Source organism: Brassica napus, chromosome C4 (assembly GCF_020379485.1).
Source record: "Brassica napus cultivar Da-Ae chromosome C4, Da-Ae, whole genome shotgun sequence".
In the NCBI taxonomy this organism is placed as follows: Eukaryota; Viridiplantae; Streptophyta; class Magnoliopsida; order Brassicales; family Brassicaceae; genus Brassica; species Brassica napus.
The window spans coordinates 30,471,354-30,494,177 of record NC_063447.1 but is presented as its reverse complement, the minus strand read 5'-3'; the positions used below and the strand labels follow the sequence as shown (position 1 = coordinate 30,494,177).

At 40.8% G+C, this 22,824-nt stretch overlaps 2 protein-coding genes and 1 pseudogene across 2 annotated transcripts; 1 reads left to right on the top strand and 2 right to left on the bottom strand.

Moving 5' to 3' along the window:
• Window positions 1-6,364: 6,364 nt before the first annotated feature.
• LOC106404023 lies at window positions 6,365-10,052 on the bottom strand. The gene is made up of 6 exons (XM_048755743.1): window positions 10,024-10,052; window positions 8,303-9,931; window positions 7,583-7,774; window positions 7,227-7,514; window positions 7,078-7,081; window positions 6,365-6,973 (listed from the first exon to the last, which is right to left on the bottom strand). The coding sequence occupies exons 1-6, from the start codon at window positions 10,050-10,052 to the stop codon at window positions 6,365-6,367; spliced, it is 2,751 nt and encodes a 916-aa protein (XP_048611700.1).
• A 1,240-nt stretch (window positions 10,053-11,292) lies between these two features.
• LOC106404025 (secreted RxLR effector protein 161-like) lies at window positions 11,293-11,892 on the top strand. Its single transcript, XM_013844790.2, has one exon. The coding sequence runs from the start codon at window positions 11,293-11,295 to the stop codon at window positions 11,890-11,892; it is 600 nt and encodes a 199-aa protein (XP_013700244.2).
• An 869-nt stretch (window positions 11,893-12,761) lies between these two features.
• Window positions 12,762-22,824, bottom strand: part of LOC106404026 — a 28,591-nt pseudogene continuing 18,528 nt past the window's right edge.

The window sequence follows — 22,824 nt, the reverse complement described above, 5'->3', positions numbered from 1 at the left end:
GGAACCTGCACCAAGAACAAAGATCAAAAGAGATAACAGTCGGAGAACGGTCTGAGGCACCGCACCGTAGACCATCCCGAAGGCGACTCCGAAAAGGGGAACAGGCGAAGCAGGGTTGACAGCGTCCTGGTCCGGCCATTACACCTGATGAAGTCCACTCCAGACGCTGAACACTCCAGAAGAGGATAGTCGGATCCCTGTGAGCTCCTCTCCTCTGGGAGCTTGGATATGTTGGATAAGCTTGGATTACAAGTTTCCTTTTTCTTATATGTTTTATGATTATCTCTAGGATTAGAAAATATGATTTATACTAATACTATTTGAACTAGGAGTTATCTACTTATATATATGGAGATGCATAATGTGTTGCATAACATATGATTTGTGATTTGAGAACCTTGTGATTGAATAAGAGAAAGACTTTTTATTACTTGTGATTCTATATTTGGTATCAGAGCCACACAAAGAACTTTGAAAACTACTTCCAACCATGAGTGATGATAAGAATGAGATCGTGTTACACAAAGATGTTGGGTGGGCTTCCATAAAATATCCGATGTTAACCTCGTTAGCACTTAAGGTCAGCGAAGTATGGGAGACTATAGATCCTGGAACTGGAGATATGAAAAAGAATAATATGGCTGTTGCGTTGCGCTGCTATTCCAATCTATTCCGGAAGCTTTGATACTACAAGTTGGCGAGTTTGATACAGAAAAAGCAGTTTGGGATGCAATACATGCAAGATATGTTGGAGTCGAAAGGGTAAAGGAGGCTAAGTTACAGACCTTAATGGCAGAGTTTGATAGACTCAAGATGGAGGATGGAGACACAATCGATACCTTTGCCGGCAAGCTATCCGAAATTGCTTCTAAGTCTGTTTCATTAGGGGAGATGATAGAAAAACCAAAACTTGTGAAAAAAATTCTTAAAGAGTCTACCAAGAAAGAAATTTATTCACATGGTTGCGTCTCTTGAACAGATGCTTGACCATAAGACAACTAGCTTTGAGGATATTGTCGGAAGATTAAAGGCGTACGAAGAAAGAGTCGCTGAAGAAGGAGAAATATCGTTTGAGGAAACCGGGAATTTAATGTATGCTGATTCGAACTCTGAAGCTTATGGTTGAGGAAGAGGACGCGAAGGTAGATCAAACTGGAGAGGAAGAGGTCGCGGTCGCGGAACGTTCCAACAGCAAAGAGAAGCATATAGACAAGGACGAGGTGGAGATGCTTCTCACATCACTTGTTTCAAGTGTGATAAACTTGGACACTACGCGACCGTTTGTCCCGATAAACTTCTAAAACTTCAAGAAACCATTGAGAAGAAAGATGACAATACTACTGAAGCTGATACCCTCATGATGCACGGAGTAGTCTACCTGAATGAGAGGAAAGTAGATCCTAAGAAGTTTGAAGCTGAATCAGGCTCTATTGATATGCGCCAGTAATCACATGAGTGGTAACCGTATGTTCTTCTATCAGCTTGACGATACAGTCACTGGAAAGGTACTGTTCAGAGATGACTCGACGATTGATATAATGGGCAAAGGTTCCATTAGGTTCATTGCCAAAAGTGGAGAGAAAAAGGTGTTGAAAGGCGTTTACTACATACCGGCGTTGTATAGTAATATTGTCAGTTTAGGACAGGCTACCGAGATAGGATTGTGAGGTGCGTATGAAAGACGACACACTAAGCCTATGTGATCGAGGAGGACAGCTGATGGTAAAGACGACGCGAGCAAAGAATTGATTATGCAAAGTGACTTTGGTAGTTGGTCACGTTCAATGTCTACAAGTTGAGAGTTGCGGAGAAGGTAACTTATGGCATGCTCGGTTAGGTCATGTTAATCGAGAGACAATGAGAATGATGGCCAATAAGGAGTTAGTCATAGGCTTACCTTCCATAAACCAAAGTACTGAGACCTGTGTATCTTGCCTAAGAGGAAAACAAACGAGAAAGCCCTTCCCGCAAGCAACCCACTATCGAGGAACGGCACCTCTCGAACTGGTGCATGCCGACCTTTGTGGACCTATTACGCTGTCAACGCCAGCTCTCAAAAGAAATATATTCGTTCTGATCGATGATCACACACGTTATATGTGGACAGTACTTTTCAAGGCAAAAAGCGAAGCCTTTTGGAAATTTAAGAACTTCAAAGTGCTTGTTGAACAAGAAACACACACTAAGCTGAAAACCTTCAGAACAGACGGAGGAGGTGAGTTCACTTCTCAGGACTTTCAAGCCTACTGCGAAAGACATGGCATTAAACGAGACATAACAGCACCATACTCACCCCAACAGAATGGGGGTGGTAGAGCGACGAAACCGGACTCTCTTAGAGATGACAAGGAGTGTTTTAAAGCATATGGATATGCCGCATCAGTTTTGGGGGGGAAGCAATAAGGCATGATACATACTTGATAAATAGAGTTGCAACAAGAACGTTGGAAGGCAAGACTCCATATGAAGCTTTGAAGGGAAGAAAACCGAACATGTCTCACCTAAAGGTATTTGGATGTACATGCTACGCAAGGACAAAATCGGTTGGAAGAAAGAAACTTGACGATAGGTCTAAAGTTCTGGTCCATCTCGGAACAGAACCGGGATCAAAAGCATATCGACTAGTTGATCCTCTGAGCAAACGTATTGTCGTTAGTCGGGATGTCATATTCGAAGAAGATAAAAAGTGGAATTGGAACGATAAGAGTGTTACAAAGGAGCATGAAACAAGTGGGTTTGAGTTAAGTTTGAGACGCATGAGTAACAATGACCAAGATGATGAAAACTCTGTTGAAGAAACAGAGCTTAATGACGAGACTGGTCATGATGAACAAAGCGATGGAGATGGCGATGGTGATGAAGAGCATGGAAACTCCCAACCACTTCCTAGGCGATCAACGAGAACATCAACCCTGCCGTCCCACCTCGATGATTACATACTTTTAGAAGAGATTGAAGGTGAGAGGTTGCTGATGATTGTAAACAACAAACCATAGAGTTTTGAGGAAGCTAAGGAACTGAAAGTATGGGTTGAGGCCTGCAAGGATGAAATCTTCTTAATAGAGAAGAATGACACATGGGATCTTGTTGAACTTTCTGCAGGTATCAAACCTATTGGACTCAAGTGGGTGTTCAAAATAAAACGTAATGCCGACAGTACCATCACTACAAGAAAAAAGGGTTTTCTTAGTGGCTGAAAACCGCTATCTATAGATACCATAGCGATATTGCAAGCGCTATGTCATCGCCCGTTATAATAGATCGAAGACTTTAGATGGCGCTTTTTCGCGCTGCTATCGTATTCCGATATACAATAGCGGGTTATTAATGCTATTATATATTATATAATAGCGCTTTATTAACGCGATCAAATATTATTTAATAGCGGTTTTAAAAAGCCATAGTTAATATTACCATAACAGTTATATAAGTGCTACTGTTTCTATACTCTTTTAAAGTAGCTTCATTTCAGTATTTATAATTATATATATTTTATATATATAAATATTTTTAACTATTTTTAGAAACATAAATTTCAGATTTAGAAATAGAAATTTTATTATAATAAAGATACACTCATTTTTAAGTTCAACATTACATGAAACTCATAATTATGACAAAGTACTAAGACAATTGAAAGTTCTCAATTTCACAACTCATCACTCATATGAAAACAACCTTATCAGTAGGCCACGCCACTGTGCTCCCTACTGCATCACCTATGACTTCAATTTCAGAGTTTGCTCTCCACACTCGTGCATCATCCATCTTGGAAACCTCTACCATGACCTTAGAAGCATTGGGACCTAAAGGGATGAAATGAACCTTGTCTGCTGGATCTGTTGAAAACACACGACCCCAAGCTACTGTCTGTCCAGAGTTATGACAGTCCAAAAGAGCACACTTCTGTCTACCAACTTTTTTGCTACTACCAGTGCTGTTACTAGTACTCTGAAAGACCAAAAAAAAAAAGATCAACACAACACAATCACAATAACATCACAGAATTGCAACATATCGATGACAAATTAACTGGCATCTGAAGCTTACCACATTAGGTTTCTTGGTTGATTCAGCAGTTGTATCAGATAGTCGTGCCCTATCAATTGGCCAAGCAATGATCTGATGTAGTGCATCACCCATGTTTGACATTCGAGGCGCTGGTCTCCATAAGAAAGCAGAATCTTTAACAACTACTTCAACTTTTATAACTGCAGCATTCGGTCCAAGCGGAATATCGTTCACCAATTGGTTAGTTTCAGTTGACACCAGTACACCCTCAGCAATCAACTCATCTTCTACATTCCAGTAATCAAATATTTGTACCCTTCCTACTGATGCATCCATAGTCTAATAATCATCCCAAATGTATTCTATATTAGTAATCGATTTTCAATGTGAATTTGAAAATAACACAAGAAATTTCAGTTTACCTCTGACTCGATAGTGTTAGCATGTTTTGAGAAGTCAATAACATCGTCCAATATTAACTTCTCGGATGGCCATGCAATTTTAACTCCTACAGCTTCAGCAAGTGTTCCAATACTTGTAGTTGGTCTCCAGACACATGCATCTTCGACTGCTACAGAGTTGACAATTACAGCTGCCGCATTAGGACCCAGAGGAATTCGACCAATCTTATATGTGGGTTCACTTGAGTAGTATTCTCCTTCACCTACAACCACATCATCAGTCGAAATCCAATCCAGTATCTGGCACCTTATTCCTCTCTTGCTACCATTGCTTCTTTCAGAACTAGAAACATCATCTTTATGAGTCTTAAAACAACAAAAAAACAAGTAAGCATCATATTGAAACACCAAGTACAATTAATTGGACAAGTGTATAAGAAAGTTACCTTTTTTCCAGCTAAGTCAATAACAACATTTTGCAACTTTTCAATCTTGGTAATTAATTCCGCTTGAGTAGCTTCAAGCTTCTGGACATGTTTGTCTCTAGCTTGTAAGTAAGCCATCTTCGTAATAGTGGCTCCTCTGCCCATCCCCCTAACTCTTCCTGGTCTCTCTTTTCCGAGAACTTTACTCACAGCATCTTCACCAATGTTATCCGAGGAGTTAGAATCTATTTCACTGTCAATTGTCTTAATCTTTTCCTGCAAAGAAAAAACGAAGACATTACGAAATTGTCTTGATCCTTAACTAATAAGAATTCATAATATGCTTACAATAGTTTCAGCGTGTGCTTCCTTCACGGGTCTCCCATCTGAATGCGTATGTCCTGCTACCCAAACCTTAGTTCTAGTAACTTTCTTAGGATCATCGCTGTTTCTTTTGTACAAGTTCGATCAAAAAAAGTTCTTGTAACTTTCTTAGGTGCAAATAAAGTCATTACTTTTCTCCCAAATTCAAAGAATTAGACAAACATACCATCTCATAAGCTAGGCGACTCATGCCTTTTCGGCTTGTTGTGTGTGGAATTTGAATCTTTCTAAGTCTCCTGTATTTATCACTTTGTACCTATTAACACAACCATCAGATACCATAACTTTTATCTAAAATAAATCATATAAGTAATCAAGCATCATTAACTTTAATCTTAAAATCTTTGGTGCACCTAGCTTTCACCCAACTGTTCCAAGAAAAGAAGATTGGATGTTGCTAGGCTTCATTTTCTGTATCTGAGCCTTGTTTTTAATAGAACGGACCCTAGATTTCGAGGCTCTCCACAAGCAACCCATCTGCTTAAAGACTGCATCTTTTTGCCATTCTTCTGTCAAGTTGAACCTCCCCTGTCAAATATTGAAATGTTAAACACTAAAATAGTTTAAACTAGTACTCCAGCGAAAAAACTTATAAAAATTACCTGAATCTCTTCCCATAAAGCGTCTTTTGTTGTTTCTTCGACGTGTCTCCAGTCATCTAGCAATACTGGCACATGCTCCCTCACAAGAGGACCAAGAAAGGATGAGAGTGTCACTGATCCACTACCGACATGCTCACCTATGGAGTTGAACTCTACATCTACCTTGTCCTCTTCATTTTTGGCCACTTTGCGCATTTTAGTTAGACCCCTTGTCTTCCTCGTTTTGATCTCGGATTGCTGTGTCTGAGTGTCATCGGTGTTGGACACTCCATTGCTAGAAGCAGGGATGGGTTCTTCAACTTCAGTTGGTGAATGTTGATCCACTTCTACGTCTTGCGCCTCTTCCTCAGTCGATTCTTTAGCAGCACTCTCTTCTCTTTCATTAACCTTCGGAGCATTCTTCTTTTGTTTCTTATGAACCTCTGACCCGACAGGACTCGCATCAACACCTGCTTGACGCTTACTGCGACGGTTTTGCTCATTAACAGCTTGAGATTTCATCATTGCAGAGAACCTGAAACAAAACTAGAATTTTTATTATCTAAACATCAACAAGGACACCTTCACAGTCTTCCCTAACACAGAAACTCTCATCATAAGATTGATATCCTATATCTTCAATTGGCTGGACTGATGGTTCAAAATCGATCTTCTCTTCTGTCTCTAACTCATGGTATCCTCTTGGTGGTGCCCGCATAACAACATACCAAGGTGAGCTTTCATCTTCTCTAGAATAGAAGACCTGTTTAGCTTGCGATGGCAGAATGTATGGATCGTTTGCAAATGATGACTGGTTCATATGAAGATTGACAAGTGTGAACCCTTCTTCCTCTTTAACTCCTTTCCCTTTGTGAGCCCAACTACACTTAAACAGGGGAACTTGGAACATGTGGTAGTCCACCAATATGATCTCCTTTATCACTCCATAGTAAGCTACCATGTCCGCCATTTGCTTAGAATCTTTAGCGCTAGCTTGACACATCGAAAATGCTTCATATGCAACCCCACTATTCTGTGTACTGCACTTTACATCATCACAATGGTATCGATGTCCATTCACCACGTATCCCTTGTATGTGTGAGCAATATTCCTTGGTCCAAAAGCAAGCCATCTCAGCCTTTTCGAATGTTCCTTCGAGTTATTAGGTATCTAATTAACATGAAACGTGTAGCAGAGTTAATAATCATACAAAAATGTAAAGATTAAAGCATATAATAAGCTCATTTACCTTATCTTTTTTCCACTGGGGGAACCTTTCTGTGTGTATTTCCACAGTAGAGTTTCATTTTGTGCGCATCTTTCATCAGTAGCTTGCAGTTCTTCCAAATGCAACCTGCTTTCTTTAAGTTAGACGATGTATAAAATAGAACAACTTTATATATCTAACTGCTGTTTTACTTACCCAATATACGGATCCATGACTGCTGTATTCATGAGGATATAACGATGAGCTATATCTCTCTCCTTATCTGTGAGGGTTACTTCTGTAGCTTTCTGTAATGGTCTTCCTTCAAGGACATTCTGAATTGCCTCAATATCTTCATTTCTATTAATTGCTTCTTGGACTGGAACAGATTTTCGAAGGAACTCCATACAAAACGCAATGCATTCACTAGACAAATATCCCTCAGCCATACAAGCTTCGGGTCGTGCAAAATTCTTGACATAAGCTTTTAGAGTCTTCATATATCTACATACCAGAACATATAAGTTAGTCTATTTATTGAAAGTATACGACAAAGACAAAAAAAAATTTACCTCTCAAACGGATACATCCATCTGAAGTGCACAGGGCCACCCAAGCGTGCTTCTTTAGCTAGATGGAGAGGAAGGTGAAACATAGTGTCGAAGAGTGATGGTGGAAAAAATCTCTCCAACTGGCACATTGTTTCTACAATCTCAGATTCAAGAGTCAGTAGCTTCTCTGGATCAATAACTCGTTGGCAAAGTCTGTTGAATTAGTTGTAGATAAGATTGACAGCTATCCGAGGTCTTTTAGGCAATAAACCTCTCAATGCCACAGAAAAAAGGTTCTGCAAAAGAACGTGATGGTCATGTGACTTCATGCTGCCGATATTGGGAGGATCCAATGAGACACAATTGGATATATTTGCACAATATCCATCGGGGCCTCTAAACTTGGATAGCCGTCTACAGAATTTTTTTTTCTCTTCTTTGGAAAGCCAGAATGCAGCTGGAGGCAAATAAGTTCTCTTCCCACGCTTCTCTGGATGTAAGTTGCTCCTGATTCCCATGTCTTCTAAATCTTTTCTTGCTTTCAACCCATCCTTAGATTTTGCATTATTCATAATAATAGATAGTAGTGCGTCTGAGACGTTCTTCTCGACGTGCATAACATCTATGTTATGCCTGACAGGCATTTCCTGCAAACATTATGTAGAGTTAATTATCAGAAACAATTTAATTAGCTTACATAAATTCAGAAAGTTAAAATTAATTGTAAAGCAGAACGTATACCTTCCAATATGGTAAGTCAAAGAAGATAGACTTTTTTTCCAACTCCATAAATCATCTTCTTCTTCGATTTCTTCAGCTGTTGCAGCTTCATCATCGTCATCTTCTGCTTCTGCCCTTTTACTCTTCCCCTTTTTAGCTAATGGTCTTCCAAAATTATTTCTAAATCCTCTAAGGCTGTCAAATATTTCTTTCCCACTCTGAATCCTCTTTGAAACACCAGACTCCACTGTGTTGTCAAACCAACCCTTTTTACGTCTGTAGGGATGACCAGGCATCAGTCGCTTCCTGTTGCCCATATATACATGTTTCCTACTAAACTTAAGCCATCTATGCGGTGTCTCCTTCCCACATACAATACACGCTTGCTTCCCCTTAACTTTGCATCCAGCTAATGTCCCTAAAGCTGGGTAGTCTGTGATACTCCACAGCAACATAGCTCTTAAATTAAAACTCTCCTTCTTAAAGGCATCATAAACTTCAATACCTTCGGTCCACAAGTCCTTGAGGTCCTCTATCAGGGGCTGTAGATACACATCAATGTTGTTGCTAGGTGCTGTTGGTCCAGGTATCAACATCGTCAACATAATGTTCTCCGCTTTCATGCACTGAGTTGGGGCCATATTGTAGTTAACTAGGAGAACCGGCCACGTGCTGTACTTGGTGTTTTGGATCGAGAATGGATTCATCCCATCAGTAGAAAGACCTAGTCTCAGGTTTCTTGCTTCAGAAGCAAATTCCGGCCACTTATCGTTTGCCTGAACCCAAGTCAAAGAATCCACAGGATGCCGCATAGATCCATCTTCAGTTGCATTGTTGAAGTGCCAACACAAATCCTCAGCCAACCGTTTCGATCTAAACATCCTCTTGAATCTCTCTTTTATGGGAAAATACCTAAGCACCTTACATGGAACTCCTTTCTTCTCCTCACCAGTGTGCTTATCTCTTTCCCATCTTGATTCACTACATCTTGGACAGCAAACTAACTCTGCATACTGTTTCCTATAAAGGATACAATCATTTTTGCAGGCGTGGATGACATCATAACCAAAACCAAACACCTTTAAGAACTTTTTCATCTCATCCGTAGACTTAGGCAGAACATTATCTTGAGGTAGCATGTCATGAACTAATGTCATTACCTGGTCGAAATAGCTCTCTGACATCCCACTCTTGACTTTTATATGGTAAAGACCCATGATAGCAGCAACCTTGGTGTATTTCTGACATGTCGGGTACAGTGGAGTCTCGGCATCATCTAACTTCTTCCTAAACTCGTCCTCTTCTGGCCTCTCAATACCATCAAAATCCTCTGAATTCTGCTTCTCAAATGGTGTCTTGCCATCGCTCGCTATAAAAGCTGTCCTCATCAACTCATAAGCCTCATTTTCAGACGTCTGAACATCAGCTGTCTTATCTGGCCTTATATCCCCGTGTTTACTCCAATATTTACATCTCTTGTACTTCTGATCCATCCCTCTGATGACGAGATGCTCAAAAACTGTCTCTCTTGATTGATGGCAGACATTGCGGCAATCAATGCAAGGGCAGAACATTTCAACTAGATCACCCAATCGTCTTGATGACGAAAAAACAAACTCAGTTGCACCTTGCTCATACTCGAGACTATTCCTGTCAGATGCACACAAATGAAAATTAATTCAGAAGCACAATTTCGTGAATGAAATCAAAAAAAGATAAGCAAAACACAGTAACATTTATACCTTGGTAACCAGACCCAAGCTTTATCCATCGCACAACAGCTCCGACCAAATGTATATAAAAACACTAACTTTATTATGCCTCAAGAACACACAAAGACAACTTATAGAAGAATCAGTATAAATCGGTTTGGTTTTACCTGATAAAAATGTCTTCTATTTTGATTTAAACGACCTGGAAAATGAAAGCAATGATATAATTCAATTGAAACAAAATCAAAAGCTATAGCCAAACCTAGAAAAATACACGACAGATACCTTTCTTGGAAGATCTGAATCTAAAGCTCCCTGCAAAAGAGTAAAAGACCGAATCAATTGGACATGCAACCCTAAATCAGCCACCAGTTAAATAGGAATAAACGAGATTGTACCCACGATTCAGAATCGAAGAACAGTTGTTGGGTTTTAGAGATTCAGAATCGAAATAGAAATAGGAGATTAATGTGTTATTAGAAGAGATTAATGTTTTAGAGTCAGACCAATCGGGAAAATAATTGAGACGAAGAGATAGAGGGGAGATGAGAACTCAGGGGAGATAGAGAGAGGGAAGAACCAAAAAAGAAAAAAATGAATTAAGTGAAATTGGTAAGCCCGGGCAAATGAAAATTTTGTCCGCCTAACTTATTCGTAGCGCTTCCGCACTAAAGTGCTATGTAAAATGACTATTAAAATTCGGCCCAACTAAAGATAGCGTTTTCAATTTTATAACCGCTATATAAAACCCAATTACATATCAACCATAGCAGAAACAAAAAAAACGCTATCCTACTCCGCTATAAAAACCTCTTTTTCTTGTAGTGCATAAGTAAATACAAAGCAAGGTTGGTAGCTAAAGGATATGTTCAACGGCATGGCATAGATTATGATGAAGTGTTTGCTCTGGTGGCTTGTATTGAGACAATCAGATTGATTATTGCGCTAGCAGGCTCACACGGATGGGAAATACACCACCTTGACGTCAAAACAGTCTTTCTTCAGGGAGAATTAAAAGAAGACGTTTACGTCTCTCAACCGGAGGGTTTCATCGTCGCTGGAGAAGAGCATAAAGTCTACAAGCTTAAGAAGGCTCTTTATGGCCTACATCAAGCACCTAGGGCCTGGAACATGAAACTTAATAAGATCTCGCGAGGCTTAAAGTTTCAGCGCTGCTCAAAAGAATCTTCACTCTACCGGAAGGAAGATGAAAACAAAATCTTTCTTGTGGTGGTTTATGTAGATGATTTGTTGGTTACATGGTCCTCCCTTAACGCCATACTTGAGATTAAACAAGAGATGGCATCCAAATTCGAGATGAGCGACCTTAGAAAACTAACATACTACTTGGGAATAGAGGTCGTGCAGCATGAAGGAGGAATTGTTCTCAAGCAAGACAGGTACGCTAACAGGATACTTGAAGAGACCGGAATGGACTTGTGTAACTTAACTCACGTACCAATGGAGATCAATGCGAAGTTCTCTATAGCACCTGATGAAGAGAAGATCGATGAGAAGGAGTATCGTCGGACTATTGGATGCCTTCGCTACTTGATACACACACGTCCGGACCTGTCGTTCTCTGTTGGGGCCCTTAGCAGGTACATGCAAGAACCAAAGGCCCCTCACAGCTCAGGTTTGAAACAGATACTGAGGTATCTTCGAGGAACCTGCACCCTCGGTCTTCATTACTCGCGTGGACATGAAGCAAGGTTAATGGGGTATAGCGATAGCTCCCACAATGTTGACGTAGACAATGGCAAGAGCACTTCAGGTCATATATTCTATTGCGGTGAGTGTCATGTGACGTGGAGTTCAACGAAGCAAGAAATAGTAGCTCTATCGTCTTGTGAAGCTGAGTTTATGGTTGCAACAGAAGCTGCGAAACAGGCTATTTAGTTGCAGGAACTGTTAGGCGAGGCACTTGGGGAAGAAAGCAAACGCGTGGTACTTAAGGTTGACAAAAAGTCTGCAATAGCTCTTACAAGAAATCCAGTGTTTCATGGCCGGAGTAAGCACATTCACAGGATGTTCCATTTTATACGAGAGTGTGTCGAAAACGAACAGATTGAAGTCGAGCACATCCCGGGAAGTGAACAGAAGGCAGACATACTTACAAAGTCACTTGGGAGAATCAAGTTTAGAGAAATGAGAGAGCTTATCGGAGTCCCAAGAAGTGTGTCAAGATGAGTTCAAGCTTAAGGGGGAGATTTTTGGATAAGCTTGGATTACAAGTTTCCTTTTTCTTCTATGTTTTATGATTATCTCTAGGATTAGGAAATATGATATATACTAATACTATTTGAACTATGAGTTATCTACTTATATATATGGAGATGCATAATGTGTTGCATAACATATGATTTGTGATTTGTGATTTGAAACCTTGTGATTGAATAAGAGAAGGACTTCTTATTACTTGTGATTCTATAGGATATACGGCTCCAGCCCGGGTCTACAATTGAGGCTCGCCTTTCCTCTCATTGTAATCTCTTCTCTCCTCTACTTTATCTGGGTGTCGATCTCGTCGAGCCATAGTTGACCAGAGCCAATAGACCTTGGGCTACTCTCTAGCGTACGTGGTTATGGGATTGGTGATTACTGTGATTTGTGCGGTCTTGACGCAACAAATAGTTCTTGGGTTTTGTGTCTCGATGCTTTGATTCCTTGTCTGTGATCGGAAGTTTGTTCCTTGGAGTGTTGTTCGATCAGTGTTTGGATGATGGATTCAGCATTGTCTAGAGTCTGTTCTGCTCTTGCTCGCCCTGTGGAGTTGATCTAATTCTGCTGATTTTGGGTAAGTTCTTGAGCACTAACTATCTTCTTGGGAATGAAGCTTGAATCTTGGTCGTCATATCCTGGCTATCCTTTCACGCTTTTGGTTGTATTGTGTGGCTTTGTTCATGTGTTGTTGTTCTTTATGTCTTGTGTTCATGTGTTGTTGTTTCTACACATGTTTCAACTCTTGTACTTGGTCATGTTTGTTTTCTAATGAATATTAAAAAAATAATAAAAATATACATATATATTTGGACAATTATCTCAAATAGAATTTTTAAAATTTTTGTCACAAAAATAGATCTCAAAAACTAAAATGACCAAAATAGCATTTTTTTATTTTGAAAATTTTAATTTAAAAAAAAAAATTGAAATCCTATCCCCCAAAGTCCACTCCTCAGCTCTAAACCCTAAATCCTAAACTCTAAACTCTAAACCCTAAACCCTAAACCCCATCCCTTAACTCTAAACCCTAATGTCTAGATTAATTAACCCTATTGATATAAGTGTATATTTACTTCTTTTGATAAAACATTTAAGTCTATTTGGGTCATTTTTATTTTTAAATTCTATATTTATGACAAAAACTTTTTTAGGTATATCCTAGGGAATTTCTCTATATATTAAGACAAAGTAAAATTTCAAACATCAAGATCCTATGTCACATAAATTCTGAAAACAATAATTCAAAATTCAAAACCATATATATAATCCTTACATTATCAAAGAAAAAATACTATATATCATAGTTTTCATCAAAAGCACCCAGTACTAAAATCTTCATTACCTTTAGGAAGTTCCATTAGCTTGGCAACAGCTGCTTCTACTCTTTTTTTTTTGAATGAATGTTAAATTTATTCATCAAAAAAGCCTTATTACATAAAATGCATCCTGTTTGTTATATAAACCTCAAGAAATCATCACCATTTACATTCTATTTTTGGAACCAAAATTGCATTAACTCCCCTGCTCCCTTGATACCTTTCTTGCGCATCACGCTGATCTTGTTTCTGATACTCTTATCAAGCAGTCTTTTAAACACCCCTAATGGCAGTAGCTTGTCACCATGCCTGATTTTATTTCGCTCTCTCCATACCGCATTAAGAACTACTTGAAAAGAGTATCTTATACAGAACAGACTCCTCCTCTCCCTTGATGAATCATTAATAAACTCCATAATCTCTGTCCAATGCTTGGTAAAAGAGTTACCCATTATGCCTTTCGCAATAAACTCCCAAAGTTTGGATGTGTAATCACACTCGAAAAAAAGATGATTCCTTGACTCCTGTGCAGATCGACAAAGCACACAAGTTGAATCCACACCGTGACTCCATTTTACCACTCGATCCATTGTTGACAGTCTATCTCTAGATGCTAACCAAGCCATAAACGCGTATCTAGGAGTAGTTTGAGAGAACCATATCCCACTGGCCCAAGAACATAAAGGAGAACTTTCTCTCACCTGCAACCAAGTTTCTTGAGTGAAGAACTTCATCTTGTATCCCGCTTTTCCTTTCCAAGTGCTCACATCATTTACATATGAATCAAGCCTGCTACTAATTACTGCTGCTTCTACTCTAACTTCTTCATCGGTGGATACGACGAGGTCTCGATCATCATCTTCATCATCACAGTCTTTTGCATCACAAAACGTGAAGCAAACACAAACTCTTCCTTACTCGAACCATTAAAGTTATACATCCACACCTTATAAACGCAAAAATCAGCGTTTGGAAACGGGTTTGCATCCTCCCACAATCTCTCATTAGAGCAGTCACCTTCTTCTCTAGGAGCATTGTTGTTCTTAAACAAAAATATGATAAAATCAGTGAGAGAAGTGATCACAAATTTTATTCAATTAATGAGAATATAGCCATGACATGAATATATACCTTGAACAAAATCTCAGGCTCTATCATTGTGTAAGGCGGGAAAAGGGCTTTTTCAGACCCCAACAATTTGCGTCGTGCCTTTTTAGACCCAAACAAAACATAAGTGCGAAATCATTCCTGAACTGAGATTTTTTTTACAAAAATTCAACCCAAACTTGACTCCGTAACATGAAATCCTACCTTGACCGTTAAACCATGCTTAGTCGGATAAGGGAAAAGTGCTGATTTTAACGTGGACAATTTTGTCGTGCCTTTTCAGACCTGGAAATGAGCAAGTGTGATTTCATACCCAAACTAAAAAATAATATGAATTTCATACCCGAACTTTAAAATTAACATAAAAACTACTTTGACTAATGTTTGGTTAGTCAACCTTTAACTAAACTAATTAAAAAACACTCACTATGACTCAAACCCACACCTAGAGAAGCCCTAAACTGAGCATTAAACCACTGGACTAAGACAAATTTTGTAAAATCTACATATATACTAAATTATATAGGTACCAAAACGAGTAAAGAAATCACTAGCTTCTTCTCCTTGTGCCTATATCTCTCTCTCAGTTGCCAATTTCAGAAGTTTCAGTCTTTAGGAAGTTCTATTTTTGATAGTAATGAACATTTTAAAATCGCATGAGAATGTAACGTTGGGAGCCAAAAAGATTATCTCCGGCTATAACAGGTAGACAAGAGCGGAGATTAGTTTCTTTGTCTAAAATGGATTAGCATGAACAGAGGCATTATCAAGCCCAAGAAATCGAATCCATTTGATCAGGGATTGATCCGCGACGAATCTGTGAGCAAACCTAGTATCGAGAAGAAGTAAAACAATGGTGTAACATGAAAGTAGATATAAATTAGTATATATGTAAATATGACAAAAGTTACTGACCTGATGGTAAAGTGTTCGTTTAATTCAGTTGTCTGTGTCTGGCGTGGGTTCGGCCCTCCAAGTGACAAAATTTTACTATTTTAGCTAAAACGACGTCGTTTTAACTCTCTCTCGACATGTCATCTCTGCCTAGACACTGACACGCTCAAAAATAACGGTTGACTAACCAAACGTTAGTCAGAGTAGTTTTTTATGAAATTCAAACTCACTACAAGAATTCATTAAATTAGCTACGGGTTGGCAAAGGCATTTTCGTAGCCAAATTTTTTACCTACAAGATATAGTGACAAAACACATAATTTTAACTTTGTAGCTAAATATGTGGCTAACTGTACCAATTCGTAGCTATATACCTATAGACGGATTCCATTGGTGGTCTATAGCTAAATAGCTACACATTGGCCAGAGATAAGTGGTTGTTATAATTGTTCTATTTAGCAACGACTAGCATCAATTTTATTTACTTATATAGCTACGACTTAGCTAAAGAAACATAGTACTAAACTCTATAGCTATTTAGCAATAGAGCACTCTGCAGCTATGCCGTTGCTATTAAGCAACAAAACACTTTGTAGCCATGCAGTCGCCAATAGCTACAACTAGTTTTCTCGCAAAATTTGTCGCTACCAAGCTATAGAATGGCGACAGATCAGGTTTAGCATCGACGTTGACGCCACGGTTCCATTCCATACCAATCTGTTGCCTTTTGCATTGTAGCTACAAATTTTTCTTTTTAGCTACGAAAAAATCAGTAGCTATATGATTGATTTCTTATAGTGACTATCGTTCAGTTCGGGTATGAAATTCAAATTATTATTCAGTTTGGGTATGAAATCGAACTTACTCATTTTTCTAGTCTAAAAAGACACGACCGAAATTGTACGGGTTGAAATCGGAACTTTTCCTTTATCCGACTAAGCATGGTTTAACGATAAGTTAGTCAAGGTAGGATTTCATGTAACGGAGTCAAGTTTGGGTCGACATTTTTTTTAAAATCTCAGTTCAGGTATAACTTTGCACTTATGTTTTGTTTGGGTCTAAAAAGGCACGACGCAAATCGTTGGGGTATAAAAATACCATTTTCCCTGTGTAAGGCCATGTCCAACGGGAGTATTCAACTGGAATATCTTCAACTAAAAAAATAAAAAAAATAATGGAAAAACAGGTGAAATAATATGAAGAAGTTCTCTGCACCGGACTTTTTAGAAACTGAGTTTTACATGTGTCAGTTCTGAGTTGGTTTTAGTATTTAAAACAAATTAAAACAGAAAATTTTCATTAAAATACTTTTATTTTTATTTTCTTAGAAATTTGGGTGGTTTCTCCCCGTTAATGTTTTTTTTTTTGAAAAAAAAAACATTTAATTAAAAAACATAAACATACAATGATTTTGCAACCATAAAGTTTTAGAAAATATAATGAGACAAACCTCATATCTAGCCAAGCAATAGCTTAGAAAAAAAGAAACTTATACTACATAAGCTTAATGAAACAAGATAAAAAGGAGCAAACACTAGGGAGTATGATATCCACGGCCTCAACGACTTTGTTTACTGTGGGAACCGAAATTCGCACTGTCGATTTCCGTTTAAATAAGGAAACTAAGAAAACCCTAATTTCCCAGAGGTCCCGGATATCTGCTAATACCACACGCCAAGCAATCAGAACACAACAATGGCAACGATAAAGTATAAGGAATCGTAAAAAGAGAGCAAAAAGAAGTCTTATTCCGAATTTGCGTATGAGCGTTTACAACAAGGAATAAGCCTGGGTTCGAGAGCTGTCAGCGAGATTCCTAGTTCTAACAACCCTAAGACGGCTAAACCTAATTGAGTCGCAGCTCGAATAACAAAAACGGAAAGTTGCCTAATTGCCCTAAGTGCTAAGTTTTCTCTGAATAAGTCCTCCTCCATGCCTCTCGCCTAGGACTCCTTATATACTGGCTCCAAGGTCGGTTTACGCTTTTCCCCTTCTGCCCTAAAGCCGCCATTGCATAAAAATGGAGATATTCCATTTTTTTCGATCTTCGTAATTATCTTCAAAATTTCGTATTTATCCGCGGAAACTTGACATTTATCTTCCCTCGTGAACCAAGCGTAAACCGTCATGCGGCTTACTGGCTGTTTGTTAGGAAATCGTAAGTTGGGCCTCGAGTCATGTCTTAGGTCCCTTTGGGCCGTCTTCCGACTCGAAGCGTTTATTACGGCTTCTTTCGATAAAGAACGAACTTTCCGCGGTTTTTACGGTTAAGTTTGATCGATAACTTAGAATGGCGGGGAATCGTGAAATGGGTTCGCTACGGTCTTTAGGAGATAGCATCGAAGGGTAGACGAGAATGCATGGACTAATGTCGTATCGACGTTTCGGAAGAGCTCGGTCTCTACGTAGCGACCGAACGGAATGGACGTTCGGTCGCTACGTAGCGACCGAACGGAATGGACGTTCGGTCGCTACGTAGCGACCGAACCTTGGCTCGAACTCGGTCGCTACGTAGCGACCGAGCAGAGCACGTGTTCGGTCGCTGTGTAGCGATCCTTTTCGAGCTCTTGTCTGATGACCCGCGTTTCCTCCGCAAAGCTTTTCGTAAAGAAGAATCAATTTCAAAAAAGAATTTGTCGAAGAAGGTTTCTACGTTTTCTTCTTCGGAGATTTGGACGTTAACTTCGCCGCAACCGTTTTCGACCCCAACAGTTAGCCCCCCCAGCTCGTTAGAGTCGAGAATCTACCGGACGGTTTGACGATTTAGGCAAAACTAGGCGTATTGAAGGAAGTTTACTTCAAACTCCGCGGAAGAGAATTCTCGAGAAAGTGTTTATTAAAAAAAATATAAAATTCCGAGCCCATACTTCTATAAGTAGTGAGCTCTTGTCATTCATTTGCTCCACACCTTCCTTTCTTCAAACCTCCAAAACCTCTCTAGCTCCAAATCTCTTGTTTTTAACATGTCTTCTTCCCATGGTGACAAGCGAAGTACCGATGTAGAGATGGGCGAGGCCACCTCTCCGGCGCCGATTCCGACTTCTCTGGTCGAAGCGCCGGCTTGCGTTGCCGACCATCTCTCTTTTCGAGAGAAATTAGTTCATCGCCAAGCCGAGAAAGAACAGGTTCGAGCCGGCGCCAAGTTACCGTCCTCTTCTGCACTGGCCATTACTCCGGGTCATGGGACCGAGGGCGTAACTCCGCGAGATACGGGAACTCTCACAGGCTCGGTCATTCCGGATGCTTCGGCTTTACCGGCTGGATCGTCCACGACTCCAATTCTCGTCGAAGATAAGGAGAGGGATGCTGACTCTATGCCTCCTCCTCCGGCCAGGAAGGAGATCGTTCTAGCGCTGCACACTCCTATTGTTGTTCCGGTTGCTCAGCCTAAGTGCCGGAAGAGGAAGTTTACCAAGGGCGGTGACGAGGAATCTTCGCAGCAAGGAGACTCGAGCATAGCGTCGGGGCTTCGCGGAAAGGTTTGTTGTGGGAACCGAAATTCGCACTGTCGATTTCCGTTTAAATAAGGAAACTAGGAAAACCCTAATTTCCTAGAGGTCCCGGATATCTGCTAATACCACACGCCAAGCAATCAGAACACGAAGCGAGAACAGTAATAAAATAAGAAATCGAAAAAGAAAGCAAGATAGTTCTTATTCCGAATCTACGTTTGAGCGTTTACAACAAGGTAAGTGCCTGGGCTACGAGAGCTGTCGGCGAGATTCCTAGTTCTAAAACCCTAAGACGGCAAAAACCTAATTGAGTCGCAGCTCGAATAACAAAAACGGAAAATTGCCTAAAATTGCTCTAAATGCTAAGTTTGCTGTTCAAAGTCCTCCCCCATGCCTCTCGCCTAGGACTCCTTATATACTGGCTCCAAGGTCGGTTTACGATTTTCCTCTTCTGCCCTTAAGCCGCCATAGCATAAAAATGGAGATATTCCATTTTTTCCAATCTTCGTAATTATCTTCAAAATTTCGTATTTATCCGCGGAACTTAACATTTATCTTTCCTTGCGAACCAAGCGTAAAACGTCATGCGGCTTACGGGCTGTTGGTTGAGAAATCGTAAGTTGGGGCTCGAGTCATGTCTTAGGTCCCTTTGGGCCGTCTTCCGACTCGAAGCGTTTATTACGGCTTCTTTTGATAAAGAATGAACTTTCCGCGGTTTTTACGGTAAAGTTTGATTGATAACTTAGAAATGGAGGGGAACGTGAAATGGGTTTGCTACGGCCTTCGGGAGATAGCATTGAAGGGTAGACGAGAATGCATGGACTAATGTCGTATAGACGTTTCGGAAGAGCTCGGTCGCTACGTAGCGACCAAGCGGAATGGACGTTTGGTCGATACGTAGCGACTGAGCCTTGGCTCGAGGCTCGAACTCGGTCGCTACGTAGCGACCGAGCGGAGCACGTGTTTGGTCGCTGCGTAACGATCCTTTTCGAGCTCTTGTCCGATGATTCGCGTTTCCTCCGCAAAGCTTTTCGTAAAGAAGAATCAATTTCGAAAAAGAATTTGTCGAAGAAGGTTTCTACGTTTTCTTCTTTGGAGATTTGGACGTTAACTTCGTCGCAACCGTTTTCGACCCCAACAGTTAGCCCCCAGCTCGTTAGAGTCGAGTCTCTAGCGGACGGTTTGACGATTTTGGAAAAATTAGGCGTATTGAACGAAGTTTACTTCAAACTCCGCGGAAGAGAATTCTCGAGAAAGAATTTATTAAAAAAAATATAAAATTCCGAGCCCATACTTCTATAAGTACTGAGCTCTTGTCATTCATTTTCTCCACACCTTCCTTTCTTCAAACCTCCAAAACCTCTCTAGCTCCAAATCTCTTGTTTTTAACATGTCTTCTTCCCATGGTGACAAGCGAAGTACCGATGTAGAGATGGGCAAGGCCACCTCTCCGGCGCTGATTCCGACTTCTCTGGTTGAAGCGCCGGTTTGCGTTGCCGACCATCTCTCCTTTCGAGAGAAATTAGTTCGTTGCCAAGCCGAGAAAGAACAGGTTCGAGCCGGCGCCGAGAAAGAACAGGTTCGAGCCGGCGCCGAGTTACCGTCCTCTTCTGCACTGGCCGTTGCTCTGGGTCATGGGACCGAGGGCGTAACTCCGTGAGATACGGGAACTCTCACAGGCTCGGTCATTCCGGATGCTTCGGCTTTACCTGCTGGATCGTCCACGACTCCAATTCTCGTCGAAGATAAGGAGAGGGCTGCTGACTCTATGCCTCCTCCTACGGCCAGGAAGGAGATCGTTCTAGCGCTGCACGCTCCTAGTGTTGTTCCGGTTGCTCAGCCTAAGGGCCGGAAGAGGAAGTTTACCAAGGGCGGTGACGAAGAATCTTCGCAGCAAAGAGACTCGAGCATAGCGTCGGGGCTTCGCGGAAAGGTTTGTTGTGAGAACCGTAATCCGCACTGTCGATTTCCGTTTTAATAAGGAAACAAGGAAAACCCTAATTTCTCAGAGGTCCCAGATATCTGCTAATACCACACGCCAAACAATCAGAACACGATGCGAGAACAGTAATAAAATAAGAAATCAAAAAAGAGAGCAAGATAGTTCTTATTCTGAATCTGCGTTTGAGCGTTTACAACAAGGTAAGTGCCTGGGCTACGAGAGCTGTCGGCGAGATTCCTAGTTCTAAAACCCTAAGACGCCAAAAACCTAATTGAGTGGCAGCTCGAATAACAAAAACGGAAAATTGTCTAAAATTGCTCTAAATGCTAAGTTTACTGTTCAAAGTCCTACCCCATGCCTCTCGCCTAGGACTCCTTATATACTGGCTCCAAGGTCGGTTTACGCTTTTCCTCTTCTGCCCTTAAGCCGCTATAGCATAAAAATGGAGATATTCCATTTTTTCCGATCTTCGTAATTATCTTCAAAATTTCGTATTTATCCGCGGAAACTTGACATTTATCTTTCCTTGCGAACCAAGCGTAAACAGTCATGCGGCTTACGGGCTGTTGGTTGAGAAATCGTAAGTTGGGGCTCGAGTCATGTCTTAGGTCCCTTTGGGCCGTCTTCCGACTCGAAGCGTTTATTACGGCTTCTTTTGATATAGAATGAACTTTCCGCGGTTTTTACGGTAAAGTTTGATTGATTACTTGGAAATGGCGGGGAACGTGAAATGGGTTCGCTACGGTCTTCGGGAGATAGCATCGAAGGGTAGACGAGAATGCATGGACTAATGTCGTATCGACGTTTCGGAAGAGCTCGGTCACTACGTTGGGACCGAGCGGAATGGACGTTTGGTCGCTACGTAGCGACTGAGCCTTGGCTCGAACTCGGTTGCTACGTAGCGACCGAGCGGAGCACGTGTTTGGTCGCTGAGTAACGATCCTTTTCGGGCTCTTGTCCGATGACTCGCGTTTCCTCCGCCAAGCTTTTCGTAAAGAAGAATCTATTTCGAAAGAATATTTGTCGAAGAAGTTTTCTACGTTTTTCTTTTTCGGGGATTTGGACGTTAACTTTGTCGTAACCGTTTTTGATCCCAACAGTTAGCCCCCCAGCTCGTTGGGAGCATGGATTTCTAGCGAGGTCCCAATGCGCGGTATGGCGAGTTTGGAAGAGATTGGTGTATTTGGGCGAAGTTCGTGTCCAAAAATCTGCAAGTAAATAGTAATTTCTCATGCCTATAAGAAGGGAGGTAACTTCTTCACAATCTTCAAACTTACTCATTCTTATAGAGAGGTTTTTCTTGAAAAGTTCTTTCTCTTTCTCTCTATCATTTCCTTCTTGATTTAAAAAGAAAAACACGAGATGTCGAGTAAGAAGAGGAGTTCGAAGAAAGGGTCCTTGTCCGCGAACGTTTCTGAAGAGCTTCGAGTGCCGAAGATGGAATTCGTTCCTCATTCGGTAGACCCAGCCGAGAATGAGGCATGGTGGGTGGCGTGTTATGGTTCGATTACACCTCCCAAAGAAAAATCATTCCCGGTCATGAACCATCGCCCGATGGAGGCTGGTGCGCCGAGTAGGAGTACTAGTGAATTCCTCGAGGTCATGCGGTCGTTCTACCATATTTCGGATGCGGTGGAATTCAGGGTTCCTCGTCAAGGAGAATGCGCTAGTAGTCCCCCAGAGGGCTTCTTTACTTGTTACGAGGCATTCGTAGTGCGTTGCCGTTTGTGGTTCCCGATCCCCGAGATCATCGTCCGTGTGTTGTGTCATTTCGGGGTGGCGATAAGCCAACTGAATCCTCTTGGCATCCAGCACCTCATAGGGATCCTGGTCCTGAGCTACGAGTATGGTCTCTCTCTCACCGTTGATTACTTCGAAGCGCTTCTTCGATTACAGA

Coding starts and splice junctions, on each gene's coding strand:
- LOC106404023 (XM_048755743.1), bottom strand. CDS start 10,052: ATGGATAAAGCTTGGGTCTGGTTACCAAG. Junction 7,775..8,302: donor TTGACTTACCATATTGGAAG/GTATACGTTCTG, acceptor CTAATTCAACAG/ACTTTGCCAACGAGTTATTG. Junction 7,515..7,582: donor TGGATGTATCCGTTTGAGAG/GTAAATTTTTTT, acceptor TCTGGTATGTAG/ATATATGAAGACTCTAAAAG.
- LOC106404025 (XM_013844790.2), top strand. CDS start 11,293: ATGGCATCCAAATTCGAGATGAGCGACCTTAGAAAACTAACATACTAC.